The following is a 21,467-nucleotide window of genomic DNA, read 5'->3' as shown; positions in this document are numbered from 1 at the left end:
AGAAAACTCTTTGGATTACTGACTGACTGACTGACTGACTGATTTCCATGGGGGCAGGAGATTTAATTCTAATGGTTGGGCCGTGAAGAAGCCAGGTAGGAATGTAAGTGTGTCCACAGCTAGTCCCATGTCTTGTCTCCAAGACATGTGGCAAACCAGGACTCTGGGTTTCATTTAGGACAGACTCGCCCAATATATTCTCCTGGCTTCTGGCAGGAGATTTAGGGAGACCCCAGAACATGGGGGTTTGTCCCCAACCATCTTGGCTCTTGGTCGTCCAAGAATGGATCTAACTCTTTTTAGGATCCTTTCATCTTGTGCTCATCTGCACATCCAGTGGCAAGGAGTTCCACAGGTTAACTGCAGATTGGAAAAAAAATCCCGTTGTTTGTGTGAAAGAAGTTTCAAGGGGAGAGGCCAGGTTGTGGCACACTGGGAAATGGAGAAATATTAATTCTCTGGTCACATTCTCCACCCTATTGCATGATTTTCTGGTGATCTGTCACATCATCCCTTAGTCCTCTCTTTGCCATGCTGAACAACCCTAATCTTTTTAGTCTCCCTTCACACAGAAGCTGTTCCATGCCTGAAGATCAGGCTTAGAAAGACCCTACGGGGGTGCAATGGAGGAGGTTTCTGGCGGCCCCACTGAGAGGGTCAATTCAGGGTGAATTGCCTGGAGACAGGGCTACTTACAGCCCAAGACTCGGTGGGGGGAACCCTTTATCAGGTACCAAACCAGCCACAGAGAGCACTTCTGTATCCCACACGGGCCAGCTAGAAGTCCTGCGAGCAATCCCTCAGATCCTCCCGTTCACTTCTCCCCACACCAACTCCGCCCCTCCCACAGGTGGGAGGTGATGAAAACCAATCTCACTGAATCCAAACAGGTTCTGCCCATCCCAAAGCACCAACCCCATTCCTACGCTGATGCATATCTCAGACCTTACTCCAAAGAGCCCTCTGGGCCAGTTCTTTAGAATCTAGTATCTAAAGCTTTATTGAAGAAAGAAAGAAAGAAAGAAAGAAAGAAAGAAAGAAAGAAAGAAAGAAAGAAAGAAAGAAAGAAAGAAAGAAAGAAAGAAAGAAAGAAAGAAAGAAAGAAAGCCTATGTCTACACTTCCGTATCCTGGAAAAACTCTGTCACATCCAGGGAAGGCGTCTGCTCTTCCAACATTTTTTGGGAAGAGCAGATGCACTTTTTCGGCATCCCGGTAAACCTTGTTTTATGAGGAAGAAGGCTTGTTCTGAAAATGTGTTTTTTGTCCAACATTTGGCGCAGTGAAGGTAGGCCAACTGTCAGAAAAGCCTCTTCCAAAAAAAGAAGCGGAAAAAGCTACGCGAATTGCACTTCAGAATTCGCATAGCTTTCCCCAGAAGAACAGGGCAGTGTAGACACTGCAAAAGAAAGAAAGTGAGAATTAAAATTGTTAGCGGAATCAGATTACGCACACACAATTGCACAGTTCCTGGTGCTGGCCTGTGGTATACTCTGCTGCCTTTGATCGCGACTCTGGGCTACGTTGTCTGTGAGGCCATGGACCATCAGTCCTTCCAGGCTACAGCTCAGAGCAGAGACCCTCCAGCGGGGAGGAGCTGGACTGAAGACCAGTGGGGCGGTTCTTTTTCTACCCTATCCCACGAGGAGGCAACCCCATTGTTCTTGCTGTAAGTTTGTCCCAAGGTTCAGCCTGTCACACGGACAAGTCGCCTGACCGGGCTGGATTCAGTCCTTTTCAGGCAGCAGCCAGGGCTCCCGTGCTGGTGTGAACGTTCCCAGCAAAGCGGCTCAGCTGTGAATTGGCACCACTCCAGGTGCATTGTCAGTCAAGTGCTGGGATTTCTTGGCTAATAATCTTCTCAGAATGGGCTGGCCCAGCCTCCCGGCGGTGTCTCCCACAAGCAGAGCTTCCTTTGGGAGGGGACTGCCCCGTACGCAGCAGCAGCACCTCCAATCGGAGCATCCCTGGAAAGAACGGAGCGTACTGGCACTTCTGTAATGAAAGTGGCCAACAGTCGGAGTGTCTTAAAGGGGCCATGTCTCTTAAAAGGGTAACGCTGGTCCCACTGCCGTTTTCTGTTTGTTTGCTCAACAACTTTTCCCCTGGAGTACCGGCACCTTTTTTGTGACAAAAGAAGCGCTGCCCAGAAGCAAAGACTGAAATCCAAGCCCAGCGCCGATTCCCACAACTTTCAGTGTGGAAATACTCTGGGCATGTACAAACAGGATCAGCCAATCATCAGCTTTTCACAGACCGGTCAGGCGGCTCACGTGGTGCAGGATTAGGGGCACACCTAGAACAGGGGTTGCTACCATGACCTGTACGTTCCTATCACAATCCAACAACATCACAGGAAAGGCCCTGGGGGGCAATTAGGTACCCCAGGCGGGAGCTACACAGCCCAGGAGAACCACACTCCAGCCTCCTGCGGGGTGAGAACTCTCAGGGACCAGCTGAAGGAGCCGCGGCATGAAACAGACGTGCTGGAGGCAGGGACCAGGCCCTGCAGGAGGGGAGATGTGGGGCTGTCCCAGGGGATTATTATTTACTGATTTCCTGATTTTGGACGATTTTGGGGGGCAGCCGATGAAATCTGACATTTCCTCTGGGCTGGGGTGGGATCCAGCTCTGCTCTTGCCCGGCATTTCCAGCGCTGGGGTAGCCGCAGCTGATGGAGAGAGGAAACAGACACAGAGGCTGCGGCCAGTCACCCCCGGCCTTGCACCAGAGCTGTGGCCGAGGGCCTTGGGGAGGGACCCAAAACCCCTCAGTGCTTTGGCCCTGTCCACATCCAAATGTACCAAGGCCTTTCCCAAGGTTTTTATAGACACTGGCGGCAGGAGGAAGGGGAGGGGCACCACATCTCCCCACATCCCTAGCTCCTCCTCTCTTGCCCCTCCCCTCTTTGCTCTGCCTCACCCCGCCTGTCCCCATCCTTAGCTCCCCCCATCCTTGCTCCGCCCCTGCCCTTGACCCATCCCTCGGTGCCCCCTTGCTCCACCCCCGCCCCGCCTCTTCCCTGTTGGTGCTGCCCAACCTGCACCTTCCCCGCCACCACTGCCAGTGATGCAGTCAGCCTTTGATGCCCTAGGAGCGCAGGTGTGCTGCCTGCCTCTGACTCTACCATAAACAGAAACCAGACGGTAAATGGGTTAGCTGAAGACTGGGAGGCCTCCTGTCGCCCTGATGGCTAATACCAGTAATTAACACGCCTACACTGTCCCAGGAGAGGAATCTTCACCCATCACATACTAGAAGTGCCCATTGTCTTCATTTTCCCAGCTGTGAATTATGCTTTGCACCCTTCCTGGGAAACTTGGCTTTCAAAGCCATTTTTCCTAAATTGGCCACTTAAGACCAGGAAGAAGCCTACATGACCCAAGGGATATAAAGAGGGGTTTAGTAGCCCACCGCATTTGAGCTCCAATCACCTACACCTGCTGGCAGGTATTGATTGTCTCCCGAGGTCCGTGGGACGCCCAACCTCGCCCTACTTATTCCGGAGGGATTGAGAGAAAGACGCTGGCCATGCCAGGTCTGGAACGCAGGGGTGAGAATTATACCTGCAGTGTGTTTTTTTATGTGTACTCTTTAATCGTTACTATGTTATAAGTTTAGTTACTCTTATAGTTTCTTAAGTCAAACTGCTTCATGTCTATTGTAAACTGCCTTTGGTAAAGTGATTTAGCTATAAACTGAGGAACCCAATTAACTTGTCAATCAAACCGCAGGGAGTCTTTGTATCTATCTGTAACTGCAATAAACACTTAACTTCTATTAGAACTGCCCTTCCCTTCAATGTAAACTCTGGTATCTTGTTAGACTGTTAATCACACTTAAGAAAACTTTCTCCTTAATTGAAGCACTCGAGTGGCCATTTTGTTTCATTGGAGACCTGCAGTCAGCAATTATCCAATCAAACCACAGAAAAATCATTAGCTGGTCAATCAAAGGTGCAGCAACCATGTTGCTTCATTCATAAAGTGGGCATCCCTTTTTAAAGCCCCGAGAAATCATTTTCCTGTCAATCAAATCACCCCGGTTTGCCTTTGGACCGCTGCCTAAATTATAGTGGAAATAAGTTGGTGCCCTCATTCACTTTATATATATATAAAACCAAGTTTTTATTTTCTTTCTCTTTCTTTTCTCCTACAAATAAGCTAGTGCGTTCAGGTTTCTGACTTGAACTTGTGCTGTTGCACCCGAACCGAACACAAACAAAAGAACTCCAGCCAGTCATAAGGAGAGATATAGGGAGACCTTGAGCGTTGGATCGTGTCGCTTCCATGGGACAGATCCGTTTGGGCATCTCTCAGCCTCCCCAGGCTGCCCACTGCGAAGGGATCGTGTATCCTGGCAGTCAAAATCTGAGGTGTAATAGGCTCTCCCTGTAAACTCTGGGGCATCTGTCGGCCTGTTGGCTGCCCGCCGCGAAGGGATCCTGATACGAGCGGGAAAGACATGGACGTTAAACTCCTTGGGGCGCCCTTCAGTCTCTCCTACACTGCCCACTGCGACGGGGCCTTGTGTTCCAGCAGTTGAAGACTCAGGTGTAACACACACACCACACACTGCCCTGACCACCGGCTGACATTGCACTGCAGGCCCTGGCTGCTGCCACCGGCCGCTCCCGCCTGGGGGGGCCCTATGCTGGATCAAGCGGAAGAGGAGATACAGGGGTGGGTGGAGCTGGGAACAGAACTCAGGTGCCTTGGCTCCCTGCTCCAAGTGCCTAACCCCTCCCCCAACATGGCTGGGAAAGAACCCGGGGTCCTGACAGCCACTGTCATCACTATCCCCCTCCCCCGGTTCTATGGCATCCCGGAGCCTGGGCCTGGAGGTGCCGTCCCTCTCACACCCACCCACCAGCCCCCACACCTGCATTTGCAGGGCCCACCCCACCCTTCCCTGCCCCCTCTACCTCCTCCCTGGAACCCAGGCGTCGGGGCACCTCCCAGGGAAGCCAGCCTAGGGGGATGGGCAAGCTCCATGGCCCTTGCACTTTCCACCAGCACTTCCACTCCCTGCCCCTCCTCTTCCCCGCAAGGCTCTGCCCCCCAGAGCCGCCACTGCGGCCCCTCCACTTGCTTGGGTGTGGGGGCAGAGGGCTGCCACTCCCCCATGTCCCTGCTCCATGTTGCTTTTTCACTTCACTGCTCACCCTTGTGACCAGCCCCCCTTCCGTGAGAGCCGGGCCAAGCCTGGGGGGGCCTCCCCCGAGCACACGCTGGTAACTGAGGTGCAGAGCCAGTGCTCCTAACGCCACCCGCAGCTGGAGAGCCCCCGCGGCTCCTCGGCTCCCCGCAGAGCCCTCCCTTGGCTGCTCTGCACAGGGCCCGGGGCAGGCAGAGAACAGCGGTTGCAACAGTGTCGGGTCCCTTCCCATCAGCGCCCAGTGAGGTCACTTCCTCCCTGAGCCAGAACCCGGGAGTCCTCCCCCAGATGTAACTGCCCTGCCCCACTCCTCCCCACCGGGACCCAGCAGCCCTGAGCTGAAGGCCCCTTCCCCCTGCTTAGACTGGGCCCCACGTGCTTCTGAAACCAGGATTTCGGATTTCCAACCTCTCCCCCGACTCTAGAATGTTCCACTGTCCACCCTATGGAGCCAGGCCCCCCAGCGCCCACCTCCACCTCCCTCACCCCTGCGGCCTCCTTCTCATCGAATCCTAGAACCGTAGAACCGGCAGGGACCTCGAGAGGCATCGAGTCCAGTCACCTGCCCCCACGGCAGGGCCCAGCACCATCTCCACCATCCCTGAGAGGCGTCTGTCTGAGCTGCTCTTCAGTATCTCTGGGGATGGAGATTCCACAACCTCCCCAGGCAACTTATCCCAGTGTTCAACCACCCTGCAGGCAGGACATTTTCCCTACTGTTCACTGTCAACCTCCCTTGCTGCAGTTTCAGCCCATTGCTTGTCCTGTCCCCAGAGGCCAAGGGGAGCAAGTTTTCTCCCTCCTCCGTGTGACGCCCTTTTGGCTCCTTGAAAGCTGCTCTCAGTCCCGTCTCCGTCTGCTCTTCCCCCGACTGGACAAACCCAGCGTTTGCCATTGTCCCTCACGTGCTGTGATTTCTAGGCCTTTCGGCAGCTGCCGTTTCCTTGACTTGCTCCAGCTCCCACGTGAATGCCAGGAAGGAAGACGAGAGTCCTGCTCTCACGCACCTAAAACTGAACCTGGGCGCCCGGCCGCCCTGTCCTTGGTGTGACTCACGACTCCTCGCCCTCCAGGGAGCTCGCTTCATTGATTCCCCTCTTCCGATTCCTGGCAGGAAGAAGAACCGGCTGGCTTTGTGCGGGGCCAAGGGACGGGCAGGGCGAGCGAGGAGAGCTGGCGAGTGCAGACGCTACCTGATCAAGGAAGAACCTCCGCATAGCTGCTGCCTGGCATCACCGCGGGAACCCAGCCCGGCTATATTAGCCAGAGGGCGCGACAGGCACCAGCCTGCCCCGAGCGGGAGGCACAAGTGACGGGTCCGGCTTCTCCGCTTGGCCAACGTCACCCCCAGGAAACATCTCCCTGCGGAGTCATTGGTGAGTCACAGCCCTCGGGTCTACGGGTGCTTGGAGCACTGGACCTCACTCTGGTTCCACCCCTATGGGCTGCATGGTGCCAACCCCCATCTCATCTCCTTGCAGCCCCTCTGGGATCGCCCCCCAGCTGGAGACTGGACCGTCCCTCCTCTGATCTCCGTGCAGCCCCTCTGGGATCGCCCCCTCCCCAGCTGGAGACTGGGCCGTCCCTCCTCTGATCTCCGTGCAGCCCCTCTGGGATCTCCCCCCAGCTGGAGACTGGACCGTCCCTCCTCTGATCTCTGTGCAGCCCCTCTGGGATCGCCCCCCAGCTGGAGACTGGGCCGTCCCTCCTGTGATCTCCTTGCAGCCCCTCTGGGATCGCCCCCCAGCTGGAGACTGGGCCGTCCCTCCTCTGATCTCTGTGCAGCCCCTCTGGGATCTCCCCCCAGCTGGAGACTGGGCCGTCCCTCCTCTGATCTCTGTGCAGCCCCTCTGGGATCGCCCCCCGGCTGGAGACTGGACCGTTCCTCCTCTCATCTCCTTGCAGCCCCTCTGGGATCGCCCCCTGGCTGGAGACTGGACCGTTCCTCCTCTCATCTCCTTGCAGCCCCTCTGGGATCTCCCCCCAGCTGGAGACTGGGCCGTCCCTCCTCTGATCTCCTTGCAGCCCCTCTGGGATCTCCCCCCAGCTGGAGACTGGACCGTCCCTCCTCTGATCTCCGTGCAGCCCCTCTGGGATCGCCCCCTCCCCAGCTGGAGACTGGACCGTCCCTCCTCTGATCTCCTTGCAGCCCCTCTGGGATCGCCCCCCGGCTGGAGACTGGGCCGTCCCTCCTCTGATCTCCTTGCAGCCCCTCTGGGATCTCCCCCTGGCTGGAGACTCGGTTGGACCGGCTGCCCCAGCACCATGATGGCGTTTCTGGCCGCCTGCCTCCTTGCTTCTCTGCTGGCCATGGGTGAGTGGGGCTGGGCCCCCCATTTCTCACCTTCACTAAGGAGTCCACAGCTCCGAGCCGCCCCGCAGGGGTTCTCCTCGTTGATGTGGCCGAGCAGTGGTGGGGGGTGTCCGGGTGATGGCAGGCGAGGGGGAAGGGCCGGGGGCTGCACAGTCCCTGTGGCAGCGAGGGCAGCAACTGTGGAAACAGGAGATGATATTGATACTGCACATCACTCAACACGTGTCCTGGTCGCCGCCTGTTAGCACCGGCTGGAGGCCAAGGACACACCCAAGGGGATTTTCCTCCAGTCTCTGGCACGGAGCCGGTTTCTGTAACAGGAGGAGGAGGTGCAGTCACGCAGGTCACAGGAAATGATAATGGTGTTTCCACAGCAGGGCGCCCACTCGGGGGCAAGGGGCTGTTGTTTCTGTGATGGGGTGCTCACAGACGACCCCTCGGGGTGACTCCCGGGGTGCTGACCCGGCCACTGCCTCTCGCCTTCCTGTTCTCTGGGACTCCTCCCCACCCAGTCCTGCTGGGCCAGCTCCCTGGTCCCCTCCAGCCAAGACCCCCAGCTGTGGTCCCTGGCCCCCAAGAAGCAGCACAGACACTGAACCACTTCAGGTCCAAGGAGAGGGCAGTTTGGGGCCCAGCTTCCTGGGATCCCCCTCCCCAAATCGGATCAGACCCTGAAGGATTAGGTGAGCCCCTCTAGCAATGAAAGGGGGATGTGCACACCGGTTGCCCCCAGGTCACAATTCCTGACACCGGGTGTGATAGAAAACACGAGAGTTATTAAGTACAAGGAGGAAGATAGAAGTGGGAACAGGCCAGAAGAGGCAGGCAAAGCCGGTTACAAATCAAACAAAGCGCCTGGGTAATTCGACACCGAAAGCTCAGGAGAAACTGACTCACACTCACCCGAAAACCTCTTTCCGATCTGCCCCTCCAAGGCCCCCTGGGCCCTCCGGCTCCTTCCGTCGGGGGCAGCCCAGGCCAAAGACCCCGGCCCCTGACTCTTTCCAGGTGTTTTTTAAGGGACAGAGGGGGCCCCCCGCCAAGCCCCACTCAGGCTAAAGGACAGAGGAGGTTTGTGCCAGTTGCTCCTCCAGCCTCCGACGGGTTTGCCTGCGTTGGCACGTTCACACCCCACAAAGGAGTCCCCAGGCGGTATGGCTAACACACAGAAATGATCCCCACAGCACAGCGAGATACAGCGAGCCAGAGGGTCATGCCATGAAGATGGGTGGGTCCCACAAAGGGAGGGGGGTGACTCACTGCCCCGCCCTGTGCCTCAGTTTCCCCACAAATCGAGCCCCACCCTCTTTTCTCTCCATCCCCAGGGTCCGGCCTGCAGTGCGAGGTGTGCGCCGCGGTAGAAGAGGACTGCTCGGGCAGCCTGCAGCCCTGCCCCGCCGGGCAAGACTCCTGCGGCATCATCCTCACTGAAGTCACGCTGGGTAGGTGGGCTGGGGGCTGGCGCCGGGGGAGGGCTCCGGGTGCCTGGGCTCTGCTCTACGCCTCCCCGGGGCCGGAGCGGGCCGGCTGGGTGGAGCATCCCCTGTAGCTGCCCAGGTGACGAACCTGCCGGGGCCCCCAGGGGAAGGGCCAAAGGCAGCCTGTGAGTGGGAGCCACCTGGGCCAGCCAATAGGGAATGCCGAGGGGGAGGGTGTGGCCTAAGCCCCGCCCCCCCACTCAGAGTTTGGCCCTTAGTCCTCTCTGGGCTCTGGATGGGCGCCACGGTGGGAAGCTCTTGTCGGGAATCCGGGGTCTGGACTGGGCCTTCCTGGCAAAATACGGTCATGAAGGAGACCCCAGCAGGTGGGGGGCACATCAGGGCTGCCCCCCCCCCCCCCCCGCCCCCGCGTGGAGCTGCTGGTGGAAATTTTCACATTGGAACGACACTACAGGTAGGCGATTCGGCGCCCCTAAGAGTCAGCCCAGCTCAGTGGAGGGGAGGGGGATGAAGGATCCTACTGCCGGCTCAGGGGCTGAAATCACTTGGTCTGGCAGGATGAGTCACTGCCCTGCTCTCTGCCTCAGTTTCCCCACAGTGAAGATGAGGGGGGTGTTGATGGGGTGGATGTGGAAGGGGAATCTATCTCCGGCTTTTCCTCCTGTGCAGATGGGGTGAAGTTCCTGAGCATCATGAAGGGCTGCGTGACGCCCAGCCAGTGTACAGCCGGCCCCACCTCGGTGTATTTGGGGAACGCAAGGGTGAGGATGGGCACCGCCTGCTGCACGGGAGATGCCTGCAGGACAGTCAACGTCACACGTAAATTTTCCCCTTTCAGCCAGGCCTCCTCGGGCCCTGAGCATCTCCCACGCCTGGAAATATCCACCGCCTCAACTTCCTGAGTCTGGTCCTCCCACCCTGCAGGGGCGTCCCGTGGAATAACACTCAGTGCCTGGGAGGGTGGGGCTGTAGCTTCCCCTCAAGTGTGAACCCAGCTGACCCCACCTGGGGTGGGATCCAGGGTTCTTTGCTGCAAACCTCTCTCCTGCCCCTGCTGCCTCCGGCATCCCCAGAGCTGCAGCGCCCCCTGCAGGGGGCCTGGGGCTGAGCAGTGCAGCCCCCAGCGGCTCTCCCTGCCCCAACGCCCTCTGGGGCTCGTTCCATGAGCTCACTGTGTTTGCCCCCCCTCTTCCCAGTGCCCCCACCTGACACCGAACCCAATGGCCGGCGCTGCCCAGCCTGCTTCTCTGCGCCCACTGCTCCCTGCAGAGAGGAGACCGTAAATTGTACCGGATCCGAGACCCAATGTCTCGAGTCTGCTGGGACCATCAACATGGGTAACGTGTGTCTGCTTTGTCGGGGTTATTTCTCCTGTGTTATCCTAGTCACCAAAGGGCAGAAGCCAGGTGCTGGGGGAGGGAAGATACTGGCTGCAGGTCGGTACCCTTGGGTTCTGTTCGAGCAGTGCCCTCCGCTCCCTCCCTGTGTCTCAAGGTCTCCTCCATCCAATGTTAGTTTATAGTTTCATTTGTAAACTCTTTGTGGGAGAAGCTGGCTTAGTGCTGGGACTCCTGCTGTGCCAGGACCTGGACGGAGCACTGACCCAGATTGGGGTGCTCTCCTGTGACGAAGGACACCTCATGAGATATGACCCTTGTTTCCAAAGCAACTGTAATCCAAAGGGGGCAAAACAAGGATTTTCCTTCCCATTTTAAAGATGGGGAAACTGAGGCAAGGAGCAGTGATGTCAAGCTAGTTTTGTTTAGTCCGATCCTGGTGTCTTAGCTCACCACCCGGCCACCTTGCTTGACGATCCCACTTCTTACACCAGCACTGAGCTGCTGCTTTGCCGATGAGCGGTGGGATGAATCCAAGCCTGAGCCAATCCAAGCGTCAGTGGTGGGCTCTAGCTCGGGACTGCAAGTGACTTGATTATGGACACAGCGGGAGCCTGTGTCAGAGCGGAGGGGAAGGGGGAGGCCATCGTGGGCCAGGCAGTCTGGGAGGAGCAGAGCCAACGGGGAGATGGAGGATGAGGGCGGGGCTGCTGTGTCCCAATCCAGACTGAGGACCGAGTTACTGCTCTCCCCCCGCATGCAGGTGAAAGACCTTTCGAGTTCACCATGAAGGGCTGCGCTTCTGCGTCCGCCTGCGACCAGTTCCAAATGGGTTCGGGGACCTTCCTGGGACCCAACGTGACTCTGACCACGGCCAAATGCACAGCGGCCTCCGGTGGAACGAACGTGCCCCTGTCAACTCCGCCCACCCGCCCAGCATCCAGGACCTTGGGTAATTCGACACCGAAAGCTCAGGAGAAACTGACTCACACTCACCCGAAAATCTCTTTTCGATCTGCCCCTCCAAGGCCCCCTGGGCCCTCCGGCTCCGTTCCTCGGGGGCAGCCCTGGCCAAAGACCCCGGCCCCTGACTCTTTCCAGGTGGTTTTTAAGGGACAGAGGCAGCTCTCCCAACCCCCGCACATAGTAAAGGACAGAGGCGGCTCCCTGCCAATCCCTGCGCATGCTAAAGGACAGAGGAGGTTTGTGCCAGTTGCTCCTCCAGCCTCCAACGGGTTGGCCTCCGTTGGCACGTTCACACCCCACAAAGTATTCCCCAGCCTCTACGGCTAACTATACACACGGAAATGATCCCCACAGCACAGCGAGATTCAGCGAGCCAGCGGGTCATGCCATGAAGATGGGTGGGTTCCACGAGAGGAGGGCGATGAGTCCCTGCCCCGCCGTGTGCCTCAGTTTCCCCACAAATCGAGCCCCACCCTCCTTTCTCTCCGTCCCCAGGGGCCGGCCTGCAGTGCGAGGTGTGCGCCACGGTAGAAGAGAACTGCTCGGGCAGCCTTCAGCCCTGCCCCGCCGGGCAAGACTCCTGTGGCATCATCCTCACCGAAGTCACGCTGGGTAGGTGGGCTGGGGGCTGGCGCCGGGGGAGGGCTCCGGGTGCCTGGGCTCTGCTCTACCCCTCCCCCGGGGCCAGAGCGGGCTGGGTGGGTGGAGCATCCCCTGTAGCTGCCCAGGTGATGAACCAGCCGGGGCCCCCTGGGGATGGGCCAAAGCCAGCCAGGTGGGTGGGAGCCGCCTGGGCCAGCCAATAGGGAATGCCACGGGGGAGGATGTGGCCTAAGCCCCACCCCCTACTCAGAGTTTGGCCCTTAGTCCTCTCTGGGCTCTGGATGGGCGCCACGGCCGGGAAGCTCTTGTCGGGAATCCGGGGTCTGGACTGGGCCAGCCCTTCCTGACAAAATACGGTCATGAAGGAGACCCCAGCAGGTGGGGGGCACATCAGGGGTGGCCCCCCCCGCCCCCGCGTGGAGCTGCTGGTGGAAATTTTCACATTGGAACGACACTACAGGTAGGCGATTCGGCGCCCCTAAGAGTCAGCACAGCTCAGTGGAGGGGAGGGGATGAAGGATCCTACTGCCGGCTCAGGGGCTGAAATCACTTGGTCTGGCAGGATGAGTCACTGCCCTGCTCTCTGCCTCAGTTTCCCCACAGTGAAGATGAGGGGGGTGTTGATGGGGTGGATGTGGAAGGGGAATCTATCTCCGGCTTTTCCTCCTGTGCAGATGGGGTGAAGTTCCTGAGCATCGTGAAGGGCTGCGTGACGCCCAGCCAGTGTACAGCCGGCCCCACCTCGGTGTATTTGGGGAACGCAAGGGTGAGGATGGGCACCGCCTGCTGCACGAGAGATGCCTGCAGGACAGTCAACGTCACACGTAAATTTTCCCCTTTCAGCCAGGCCTCCTCGGGCCCTGAGCATCCCCCACTCCTGGAAATATCCACCACCTCAACTTCCTGAGTCTGGTCCTCCCACCCTGCAGAGGGCGTCCCGTGGAATAACACTCAGTGCCTGGGAGGGTGGGGCTGTAGCTTCCCCTCAAGTGTGAACCCAGCTGACCCCACCTGGGGTGGGATCCAGGGTTCTTTGCTGCAAACCTCTCTCCTGCCCCTGCTGCCTCCGGCATCCCCAGAGCTGCAGCGCCCCCTGCAGGGGGCCTGGGGCTGAGCAGTGCAGCCCCCAGCGGCTCTCCCTGCCCCAACGCCCTCTGGGGCTCGTTCCATGAGCTCACTGTGTTTGCCCCCCCTCTTCCCAGTGCCCCCACCTGACACCGAACCCAATGGCCGGCGCTGCCCAGCCTGCTTCTCTGCGCCCACTGCTCCCTGCAGAGAGGAGACCGTAAATTGTACCGGATCCGAGACCCAATGTCTCGAGTCTGCTGGGACCATCAACATGGGTAACGTGTGTCTGCTTTGTCGGGGTTATTTCTCCTGTGTTATCCTAGTCCACAAAGGGCAGAAGCCAGGTGCTGGGGGGAGGGAAGATACTGGCTGCAGGTCGGTACACTTGGGTTCTGTTCGAGCGGTGCCCTCCGGTCCCTCTCTGTGTCTCAAGGTCTCCTCCATCCAATGTTAGTTTATAGTTTCATCTGTAACCCCTTTGTGGGAGGAGCTGGCTTAGTGCTGGGACTCCTGCTGTGCCAAGGCCTCGACCGAGCACTGACCCAGATTGGGGTGCTCTCCTGTGATGAAGGACACCTCATGAGATATGACCCTTGTTCCCAAAGTGACTGTCATCCAAAAGGGGCAAAAGAAGGATTTTCCTTCCCTTTTTAAAGATGGGGAAACTGAGGCAAGGAGCAGTGATGTGAAGCTAGTTTGGTGCAGTCCGATCCTGGTGTCTTAGCTCACCACCCGGCCACCTTGCTTGACGATCCCACCGCTGACACCAGCACTGAGCTGCTGCTTTGCAGATGAGCGGTGGGATGAATCCAAGCCTGAGCCAATCCAAGCGTCAGTGGTGGGCTCTAGCTCGGGACTGCAAGTGACTTGATTATGGACACAGCGGGAGCCTGTGTCAGAGCGGAGGGGAAGGGGGAGGCCATCGTGGGCCAGGCAGTCTGGGAGGAGCAGAGCCAACGGGGAGATGGAGGATGAGGGCGGGGCTGCTGTGTCCCAATCCAGACTGAGGACCGAGTTACTGCTCTCCCCCCGCATGCAGGTGAAAGACCTTTCGAGTTCACCTTGAAGGGCTGCGCTTCTGAGACTGACTGTGCCCAGTTCCAAATGGGTTCGGGGACCTTTCTGGGACCCAACGTGACTCTGACCACGGCCAAATGCACAGCGACCTCCGGTGGAACGAACGTGCCCCTGTCAACTCCGCCCACCCGCCCAGCATCCAGGACCTTGGGTAATTCGACACCGAAAGCTCAGGAGAAACTGACTCACACTCACCCGAAAACCTCTTTCCGATCTGCCCCTCCAAGGCCCCCTGGGCCCTCCAGCTCCGTTCCTCGGGGGCAGCCCTGGCCAAAGACCCCGGCCCCTGACTCTTTCCAGGTGGTTTTTAAGGGACAGAGGCGGCTCTCCCAACCCCCGCGCATGCTAAAGGACAGAGGAGGTTTGTGCCAGTTGCTCCTCCAGCCTCCAACGGGTTGGCCTCCGTTGGCACGGTCACACCCCACAAAGGATTCCTCAGGCTCTACGGCTAACTATACACACGGAAATGATACCCACAGCACAGCGAGATTCAGCGAGCCAGCGGGTCATGCCATGAAGATGGGTGGGTTCCACGAGAGGAGGGCGATGAGACCCTGCCCCGCCGTGTGCCTCAGTTTCCCCACAAATCGAGCCCCACCCTCCTTTCTCTCCGTCCCCAGGGGCCGGCCTGCAGTGCGAGGTGTGCGCCACGGTAGAAGAGAACTGCTCGGGCAGCCTGCAGCCCTGCCCCGCCGGGCAAGACTCCTGCGGCATCATCCTCACCGAAGTCACGCTGGGTAGGTGGGCTGGGGGCTGGCGCCGGGGGAGGGCTCCGGGTGCCTGGGCTCCGCTCTACCCCTCCCCGGGGCCGGAGCGGGCTGGGTGGGTGGAGCATCCCCTGTAGCTGCCCAGGTGATGAACCAGCCGGGGCCCCCTGGGGATGGGCCAAAGCCAGCCAGGTGGGTGGGAGCCGCCTGGGCCAGCCAATAGGGAATGCTGAGGGGGAGGGTGTGGCCTAAGCCCCACCCCCTACTCAGAGTTTGGCCCTTAGTCCTCTCTGGGCTCTGGATGGGCGCCACGGCCGGGAAGCTCTTGTCGGGAATCCGGGGTCTGGTCTGCGCCAGCCCTTCCTGACAAAATACAGTCATGAAGGAGACCCCAGCAGGTGGGGGGCACATCAGGGGTGGCCCCCCCGCCCCCGCGTGGAGCTGCTGGTGGAAATTTTCACATTGGAACGACACTACAGGTAGGCGATTCGGCGCCCCTAAGAGTCAGCACAGCTCAGTGGAGGGGAGGGGATGAAGGATCCTACTGCCGGCTCAGGGGCTGAAATCACTTGGTCTGGCAGGATGAGTCACTGCCCTGCTCTCTGCCTCAGTTTCCCCACAGTGAAGATGAGGGGGGTGTTGATGGGGTGGATGTGGAAGGGGAATCTATCTCCGGCTTTTCCTCCTGTGCAGATGGGGTGAAGTTCCTGAGCATCGTGAAGGGCTGCGTGACGCCCAGCCAGTGTACAGCCGGCCCCACCTCGGTGTATTTGGGGAACGCAAGGGTGAGGATGGGCACCGCCTGCTGCACGAGAGATGCCTGCAGGACAGTCAACGTCACACGTAAATTTTCCCCTTTCAGCCAGGCCTCCTCGGGCCCTGAGCATCCCCCACTCCTGGAAATATCCACCACCTCAACTTCCTGAGTCTGGTCCTCCCGCCCTGCAGGGGGCGTCCCGTGGAATAACACTCAGTGCCTTGGAGGGTGGGGCTGTAGCTTCCCCTCAAGTGTGAACCCAGCTGACCCCACCTGGGGTGGGATCCAGGGTTCTTTGCTGCAAACCTCTCTCCTGCCCCTGCTGGCTCCGGCATCCCCAGAGCTGCAGCGCCCCCTGCAGGGGGTCTGGGGCTGAGCAATGCAGCCCCCAGCTGCTCTTCCTGTCCCGACACCTCTTGGGGCTCGTCCCTTGAATTGCCTGCGTTTGCCCCTCCTCTTCCCAGTGCCCCCACATGATACCGAACCCAATGGCCGGCGCTGCCCAGCCTGCTACTCTGCGCCCACTGGTCAGTGCAGAGAGGAGACCGTAAATTGTACCGGATCCGAGTCCCAATGTATCGAGTCTGCTGGGACCGTCCACATGGGTAACGTGTGTCTGCTTTGTCGGGGTTATTTCTCCTGTGTTATCCTAGTCACCAAAGGGCAGAAGCCAGGTGCTGGGGGGAGGGAAGATACCGGCTGCAGGTCGGTACACTTGGGTTCTGTTCGAGCGGTGCCCTCCGGTCCTTCCCTGTGTCTCAATGTCTCCTCCATCCAATGTTAGTTTATAGTTTCATCTGTAACCCCTTTGTGGGAGGAGCTGGCTTAGTGCTGGGACTCCTGCTGTGCCAGGCCCTGGACCGAGCACTGACCCAGATTGGGGTGCTCTCCTGTGACGAAGGATACCTCATGAGATATGACCCTTGTTCCCAAAGCGACTGTAATCCAAAGGGGGCAAAACAAGGATTTTCCTTCCCATTTTAAAGATGGGGAAACTGAGGCAAGGAGCAGTGATGTGAAGCTAGTTTTGTTCAGTCCGATCCTGGTGTCTTAGCTCACCACCCAGCCACCTTGCTTGATGATCCCACTGCTAACACCAGCACTGAGCTGCTGCTTTGCAGATGAGCGGTGGGATGAATCCGAGCCTGATCCAATCCAAGCGTCAGTGGTGGGCTCTAGCTCGGGACTGCAAGTGACTTGATTATGGACACAGCGGGAGCCTGTGTCAGAGAGGAGGGGACGGGGGGGCCATCGTGGGCCAGGCAGTCTGGGAGGAGCAGAGCCAACGGGGAAATGGAGGATGAGGGTGGGGCTGGGGTGTCCCAATCCAGACTGAGGACCGAGTTACTGCTCTCCCCCCGCATGCAGGTGAAAGATCTTTAGAGTTCACCTTGAAGGGCTGCGCTTCTGCCTCTGCCTGCGACCAGTTCCAAATGGGTTCGGGGACCTTTCTGGTACCCTACTTGAGTCTGACCACGGCCAAATGCACAGCGGCCTCCAGTGGAACGAACGTGCCCCTGTCAACTCCGCCCCCCAGCCCAGCCTCCACGACCTCCCGTGGTGCGGTCACGGCTCTAGGACCAGCCAGGCTCCTCCCAGCCCTCTCTGGCCTCCTCCTGTGGCTTCTGTCCTGAGTCCCCTACCCCAGGCCAAGCACCTGTTGTGCTCTGGTGTCCCTCTACAGCCATTGCTACCTGCCTGCCCCCGCACGGGACTTCTGTGCCCGGGGTGGGGTCACCGCTTCTGGAGGTGGCTGCTAGTGACCGCTTGGGCTTCATCGCACTGGAATTCTCATCGGAGGGGCTGTCAAGAGGCAACTGGCTTGAACTGCAGCAAGGGAGGTTCGGGTTGGACATTAGGAAAAACTTCCTGTCTGTCAGGGTGGGGAAACACTGGGATGAATGGCCTGGGGGGGTTTCTGGGGTCTCCAGGTTGGGGACACACCTGTGAGCGATGGTCTTGGTGGGGTTTGGTCCTGCCCTCATGGGACGGAACTTGACGGCCTCTCGAGCTCCTGCCGGTTCTGGGATTGTAGAAAGCCGTATTTCACAACCTTCTTTTATTAAGTACCCCTTTAAAAAAAAGAAGGCATAAGTACCCCCAGTAACTACAGTTTTCCAACCCACAACATTTTTTTCTACCATCGCAACACGTGTGTTTCATCGTAGCCGGACGGGCGATTACATTTTTGGGTGCAAAAACTACAAAAATAATAAAGCGCTGCAACACTTAAAACAATCATTCACTTTTCTCCCAATGTCAGCCGTGTTGATGTGCCCCCCCCCCCTTCCCCGACTTCTCCTGAGTACCCCCAGAGGACTTTTCCCACTGCTTGAGAAATGCTGATATAAAGCCAGGGGTTGGACTGGAGACAGGTTGCCCTGCAAGGGGGCAGTTAATGAGTCCAGAGGAGGATGGTGCGGGGCAGGGAGCGAGGTGGGTTGCAGAGGGAGGTAGTAACGAGCTTGACACCGCGAGAGGAGGGAGCGCCGGTGAACCTAGAGGTAATTCCCAGAACGGCCAGTAGGAGGTGCCATGTAGTGACTCATAGGCTGATAGAATCCCAGGGCTGGCAGAGCCCTCAGGAGGCATCGAGTCCAGCCCCCTGCGCAAGGCAGGACCAGCCCAACTCAACCAGCCCAGCCAGGGCTTTGTGCAGCTGGGACTGAAACACCCCTGGGGATGGAGACTCCACCCCCTCCCTAGGGAACCCAGCCCAGCACTTCCCCACCCACCTAGGGAAATGGTTTTTCCCAATATCCAACCTAGACACCCCCCCACTGAAACTTGAGTCCGTTCCAAGTGTCACAGGGCGAGAGGTCGGAATGTCGCTCCCAGCCTGGGACGTCCCCCGGGGCCACCCTACGCCTGGGTGCAGGCAGGGAGCGGCTTGCGGGGAAGGCCAGGCTGGAAAGATGGGGGGGGGGGGGCGTTCAGCCCAGCGGAGCCCAGACGGAGGCGCTGGCACGGAGGAGGGTGGGAGGAATCCCACGGAACCCAGCCTGGGCTCGCCGACGGCACGAGCAGGCAGCCGGGGGAAGGCAGACAAGAGGCCGGACTTTCCGCCACAATGCACATGCGCTCTGCAGGGCTCTGTCTGCCCCGCTGTGTGCCGAGCGGGTACCCGTGCGCCCCTTGGCATCCCCTGTCAACGCCTGCAGCCAGCGATGGGGAAATAGCTCCTGTCACCCAGCTGGTGGGAGGGGGGAGCCGGGTCTGGCCAGCCTGGGCCGGAGAAGGGCCCTGTTCAGTGTTTGTCTCCCGACGCCTCTCCCCCAAAGCCGGGCGGTTTTAGCCTCCGAGCCCCAGCCGGTGCTGCCCTGAGGCGGTTCAGTTGCCCCTGGTGGAATCAGAGGATGTTTCTGTCCGTCCCCCGGCGTCTCACGTGGCAAATACAGATTTTTTTCATTCATCGGTGGGACTTTTCACAGGTCCTGAGGGCTCTACTGGTACCAGGTTGTACCCGCCTGGGGACAGGTCTCTCTGCCGCCTTCCCTCCGAGCGGAGCGTGACCGAGAAATGGCCTTGCTTGGAGGGCACGTTGTCCTGATAACACGCAAGCCGGCTCATGTCACGGCGTGTTTTCATTTTGGCGCGGCTGGGAATCGGCCGGCAGGCTCCCGGCAGCCGTGCGCCCCGGATCCCTGCATCCCGTTAGGAAACGGAACTGTTCCTGGAGGCTAACCCCGGCTTTCAGATCTGTCCTTTGGAAAGTCCCCCTTTTTTTGTAAGCTCCGCTTTTACATGCGTTGTTATGTTCTGAATCGTTGCACCGTTGGTATCCTGAACAGGAGTGTGTCGCTTTGTGCTGGAGAAGTATCAAAGGCATCGCACAAGTAGATTACAGTGCTGAAGACTTTCTCTCTGGTTACTGAGTAATCTAATAGGAAAAGAAAACACAACACCCCTGGGGAAAAGCGATAACGTTCCTATTTACTGGAAATGCACCGTCAGGCGTTGAAGAGCTGACAGGAAAACCTGGCCAATCTATGGTTGTGTTTTCTTTCCCATTCTTGCTTTAAAGCTTTGTCTCTCCTTGTTATTTTACGCCAGTGCTAACATGAATGTCTTTGATATTTTATGAAAAAAAAAACCCACTGATAAGTCCTGTGGCATCTTTTAGGGACTAACCGGTTTCTTAGGATGTGAGCTTTTGTGAATGGGAGTGGCGGTCAGAGAGGCAGGGGTCTGGAAGGAAGGAGTTAACCTGAACGTCGCTGGACAGTCAGCGATGGATTTGAAAGTAGCCCCCCTTCCAGAAAAGAATTGCAAACCCCAGTTACAAATGGGGAGAGATGCGCTGGAATTCATTTGCAAATCCAGCACTACTAGTTTAGGACTGAAGAAGGATCTTAACTTGTTAACGCAGTACAAAGGCAAATCCCCCTCCTTGGATAGTCACATCTCCACGCCAAATGCTATGAATGACCCACTTCCACCCTGACTTGACAAGCCTCATTCACACAAGGAACTTTTCCCCTATATAGACCCTGCCTCTCTTACTCCCACTCCAATTCATCTGATGAAGGGGGTTCTACCAACCAAAGCTGATGCCCTAATTAATCTGTTAGCATGTCAGGTGTCCCAAGACCCTTGCTGTTTTTTGCAGATACAGACTAACCCCTCTGAGACGAACTGTTTAGGGTGCGTCTAGACAGCACCCTTCTGTTGGAATAGGCTACACAATTTGCGCTACGCACATTGCATAGCTTATTCCGCATTGAAATAAAAAGAGCTGATTTTGAAATTTGGCACCATCTACACAAAATTTCAAAATAAGGCACTATTCCGACAAATCCCTTAGCCCTTGTAGAACATGGCAATGCTGTTTCAGGATACTTCCAGTATTACAGTTATTAGTCTGCATATTAGTTATTCCAGGTTTTAGAAGGAGATTTAAGGGGAAACTCAACTTCTTTAGACTTTATAAGAACATAAGAACGGCCGTACTGGGTCAGACCAAAGGTCCATCTAGCCCAGTATCCTGTCTGCCAACAGTGGCCAGCACCAGATGCCCCAGAGAGGGTGGACTGAAGACAATGATCAAGTGATTTGTCTCCTGCCATTCTTCTCCAGCCTCTGACAAACAGAGGCCAGGGACACAATTTCTATCCCCTAGCTAATAGCCTTTTATGGACCTAACCTCCATGAAATTATCTAGCTTCTCTTTAAACTCTGTTATAGTCCTAGCCTTCACAGCCTCCTCTGGCAAGGAGTTCCACAGGTTGACTACACACTGTGTGAAGAAGAACTTTCTTTTATTAGTTTTAAACCTGCTCCCCATTAATTTCATTTGGTGTCCTCTAGTTCTTCTATTATGGGAACTAATAAATAACTTTTCTTTATCGGCCCTCTCCACACCACTCATGATTTTACAGACCTCTATCCTATCCCCCCTCAGTCTCCTCTTTTCTAAACTGAAAAGTCCCAGTCGCTTTAACCTCTCTTTATATGGGACCCGTTGCAAACCCCTCATCATCACCGTATCATGAGAAATGAGACACACAAATGCTGCGGGTTTGCTTATGATTAAGAGTGAGGGGGAATTTGAGAGCAGCCTTCAACTTCCTGATGGGGGGTTCCAAAGAGGATGGAGAGAGGCTGTTCTCCATAGTGACAGACGGCAGAACAAGGAGCAATGGTTCAAGTTACAATGGGAGAGGTCCAGGTTGGATATTAGGAAAAACTATTTTCCTAGGCGGGTGGGGAAGCACTGGAATGGGTTCCCTAGGGAAGTAGTGGAGTCTCCATCCCTAGAGGTGTTTAAGACTCGGCTTGACAAGTCCCTGGCTGGGTTGATATAGTTGGAATTGATCCTGCCTAGAGCAGGGGCTGGGATTGATGACCTTCTGAGGTCTCTTCCAGCTCTATGGTTCTATGATTCTATGATTTTCCAAAAGGTGATATAAACTCAAAAGAAGAAAGGCTGGGGGTGTTTGAGAGGGATTGGTGTGACGGGGAAGGAGCAGTGAAAGAGCACAATTTTCGGCATACCTTTTATTCGTCAGTTAAAGTGATCCGTTCCTATGTCTAGACCAGTGGT

At 57.4% G+C, this 21,467-nt stretch overlaps 1 protein-coding gene across 1 annotated transcript; it reads left to right on the top strand.

Annotated features, from left to right (window-relative positions):
* Positions 1-9,337: 9,337 nt before the first annotated feature.
* Positions 9,338-17,662, top strand: LOC142819682 (CD177 antigen-like). The gene is made up of 12 exons (XM_089772538.1): positions 9,338-9,363; positions 9,579-9,670; positions 10,106-10,246; positions 11,010-11,198; positions 11,708-11,824; positions 12,490-12,639; positions 13,018-13,158; positions 13,923-14,111; positions 14,581-14,697; positions 15,361-15,510; positions 15,889-16,029; positions 16,793-17,662. The coding sequence occupies exons 3-12, from the start codon at positions 10,243-10,245 to the stop codon at positions 17,056-17,058; spliced, it is 1,464 nt and encodes a 487-aa protein (XP_089628664.1). The 5' UTR covers positions 9,338-9,363; positions 9,579-9,670; positions 10,106-10,242; the 3' UTR covers positions 17,059-17,662.
* Positions 17,663-21,467: the final 3,805 nt, after the last annotated feature.

Source organism: Pelodiscus sinensis, chromosome 22 (assembly GCF_052426305.1).
Source record: "Pelodiscus sinensis isolate ZL-2025 chromosome 22, ASM5242630v1, whole genome shotgun sequence".
Taxonomy (NCBI): domain Eukaryota; kingdom Metazoa; phylum Chordata; order Testudines; family Trionychidae; genus Pelodiscus; species Pelodiscus sinensis.
This window is presented reverse-complemented; position numbering and strand designations above follow the sequence as displayed.

Excerpts from the sequence above, each read along its gene's own strand:
- LOC142819682 (XM_089772538.1), top strand. Across the intron at positions 11,199-11,707 it reads CCCAGCATCCAGGACCTTGG|GGGCCGGCCTGCAGTGCGAG; the intron begins GTAATTCGACAC and ends CTCCGTCCCCAG. Across the intron at positions 14,698-15,360 it reads CCTCACCGAAGTCACGCTGG|ATGGGGTGAAGTTCCTGAGC; the intron begins GTAGGTGGGCTG and ends CCTCCTGTGCAG.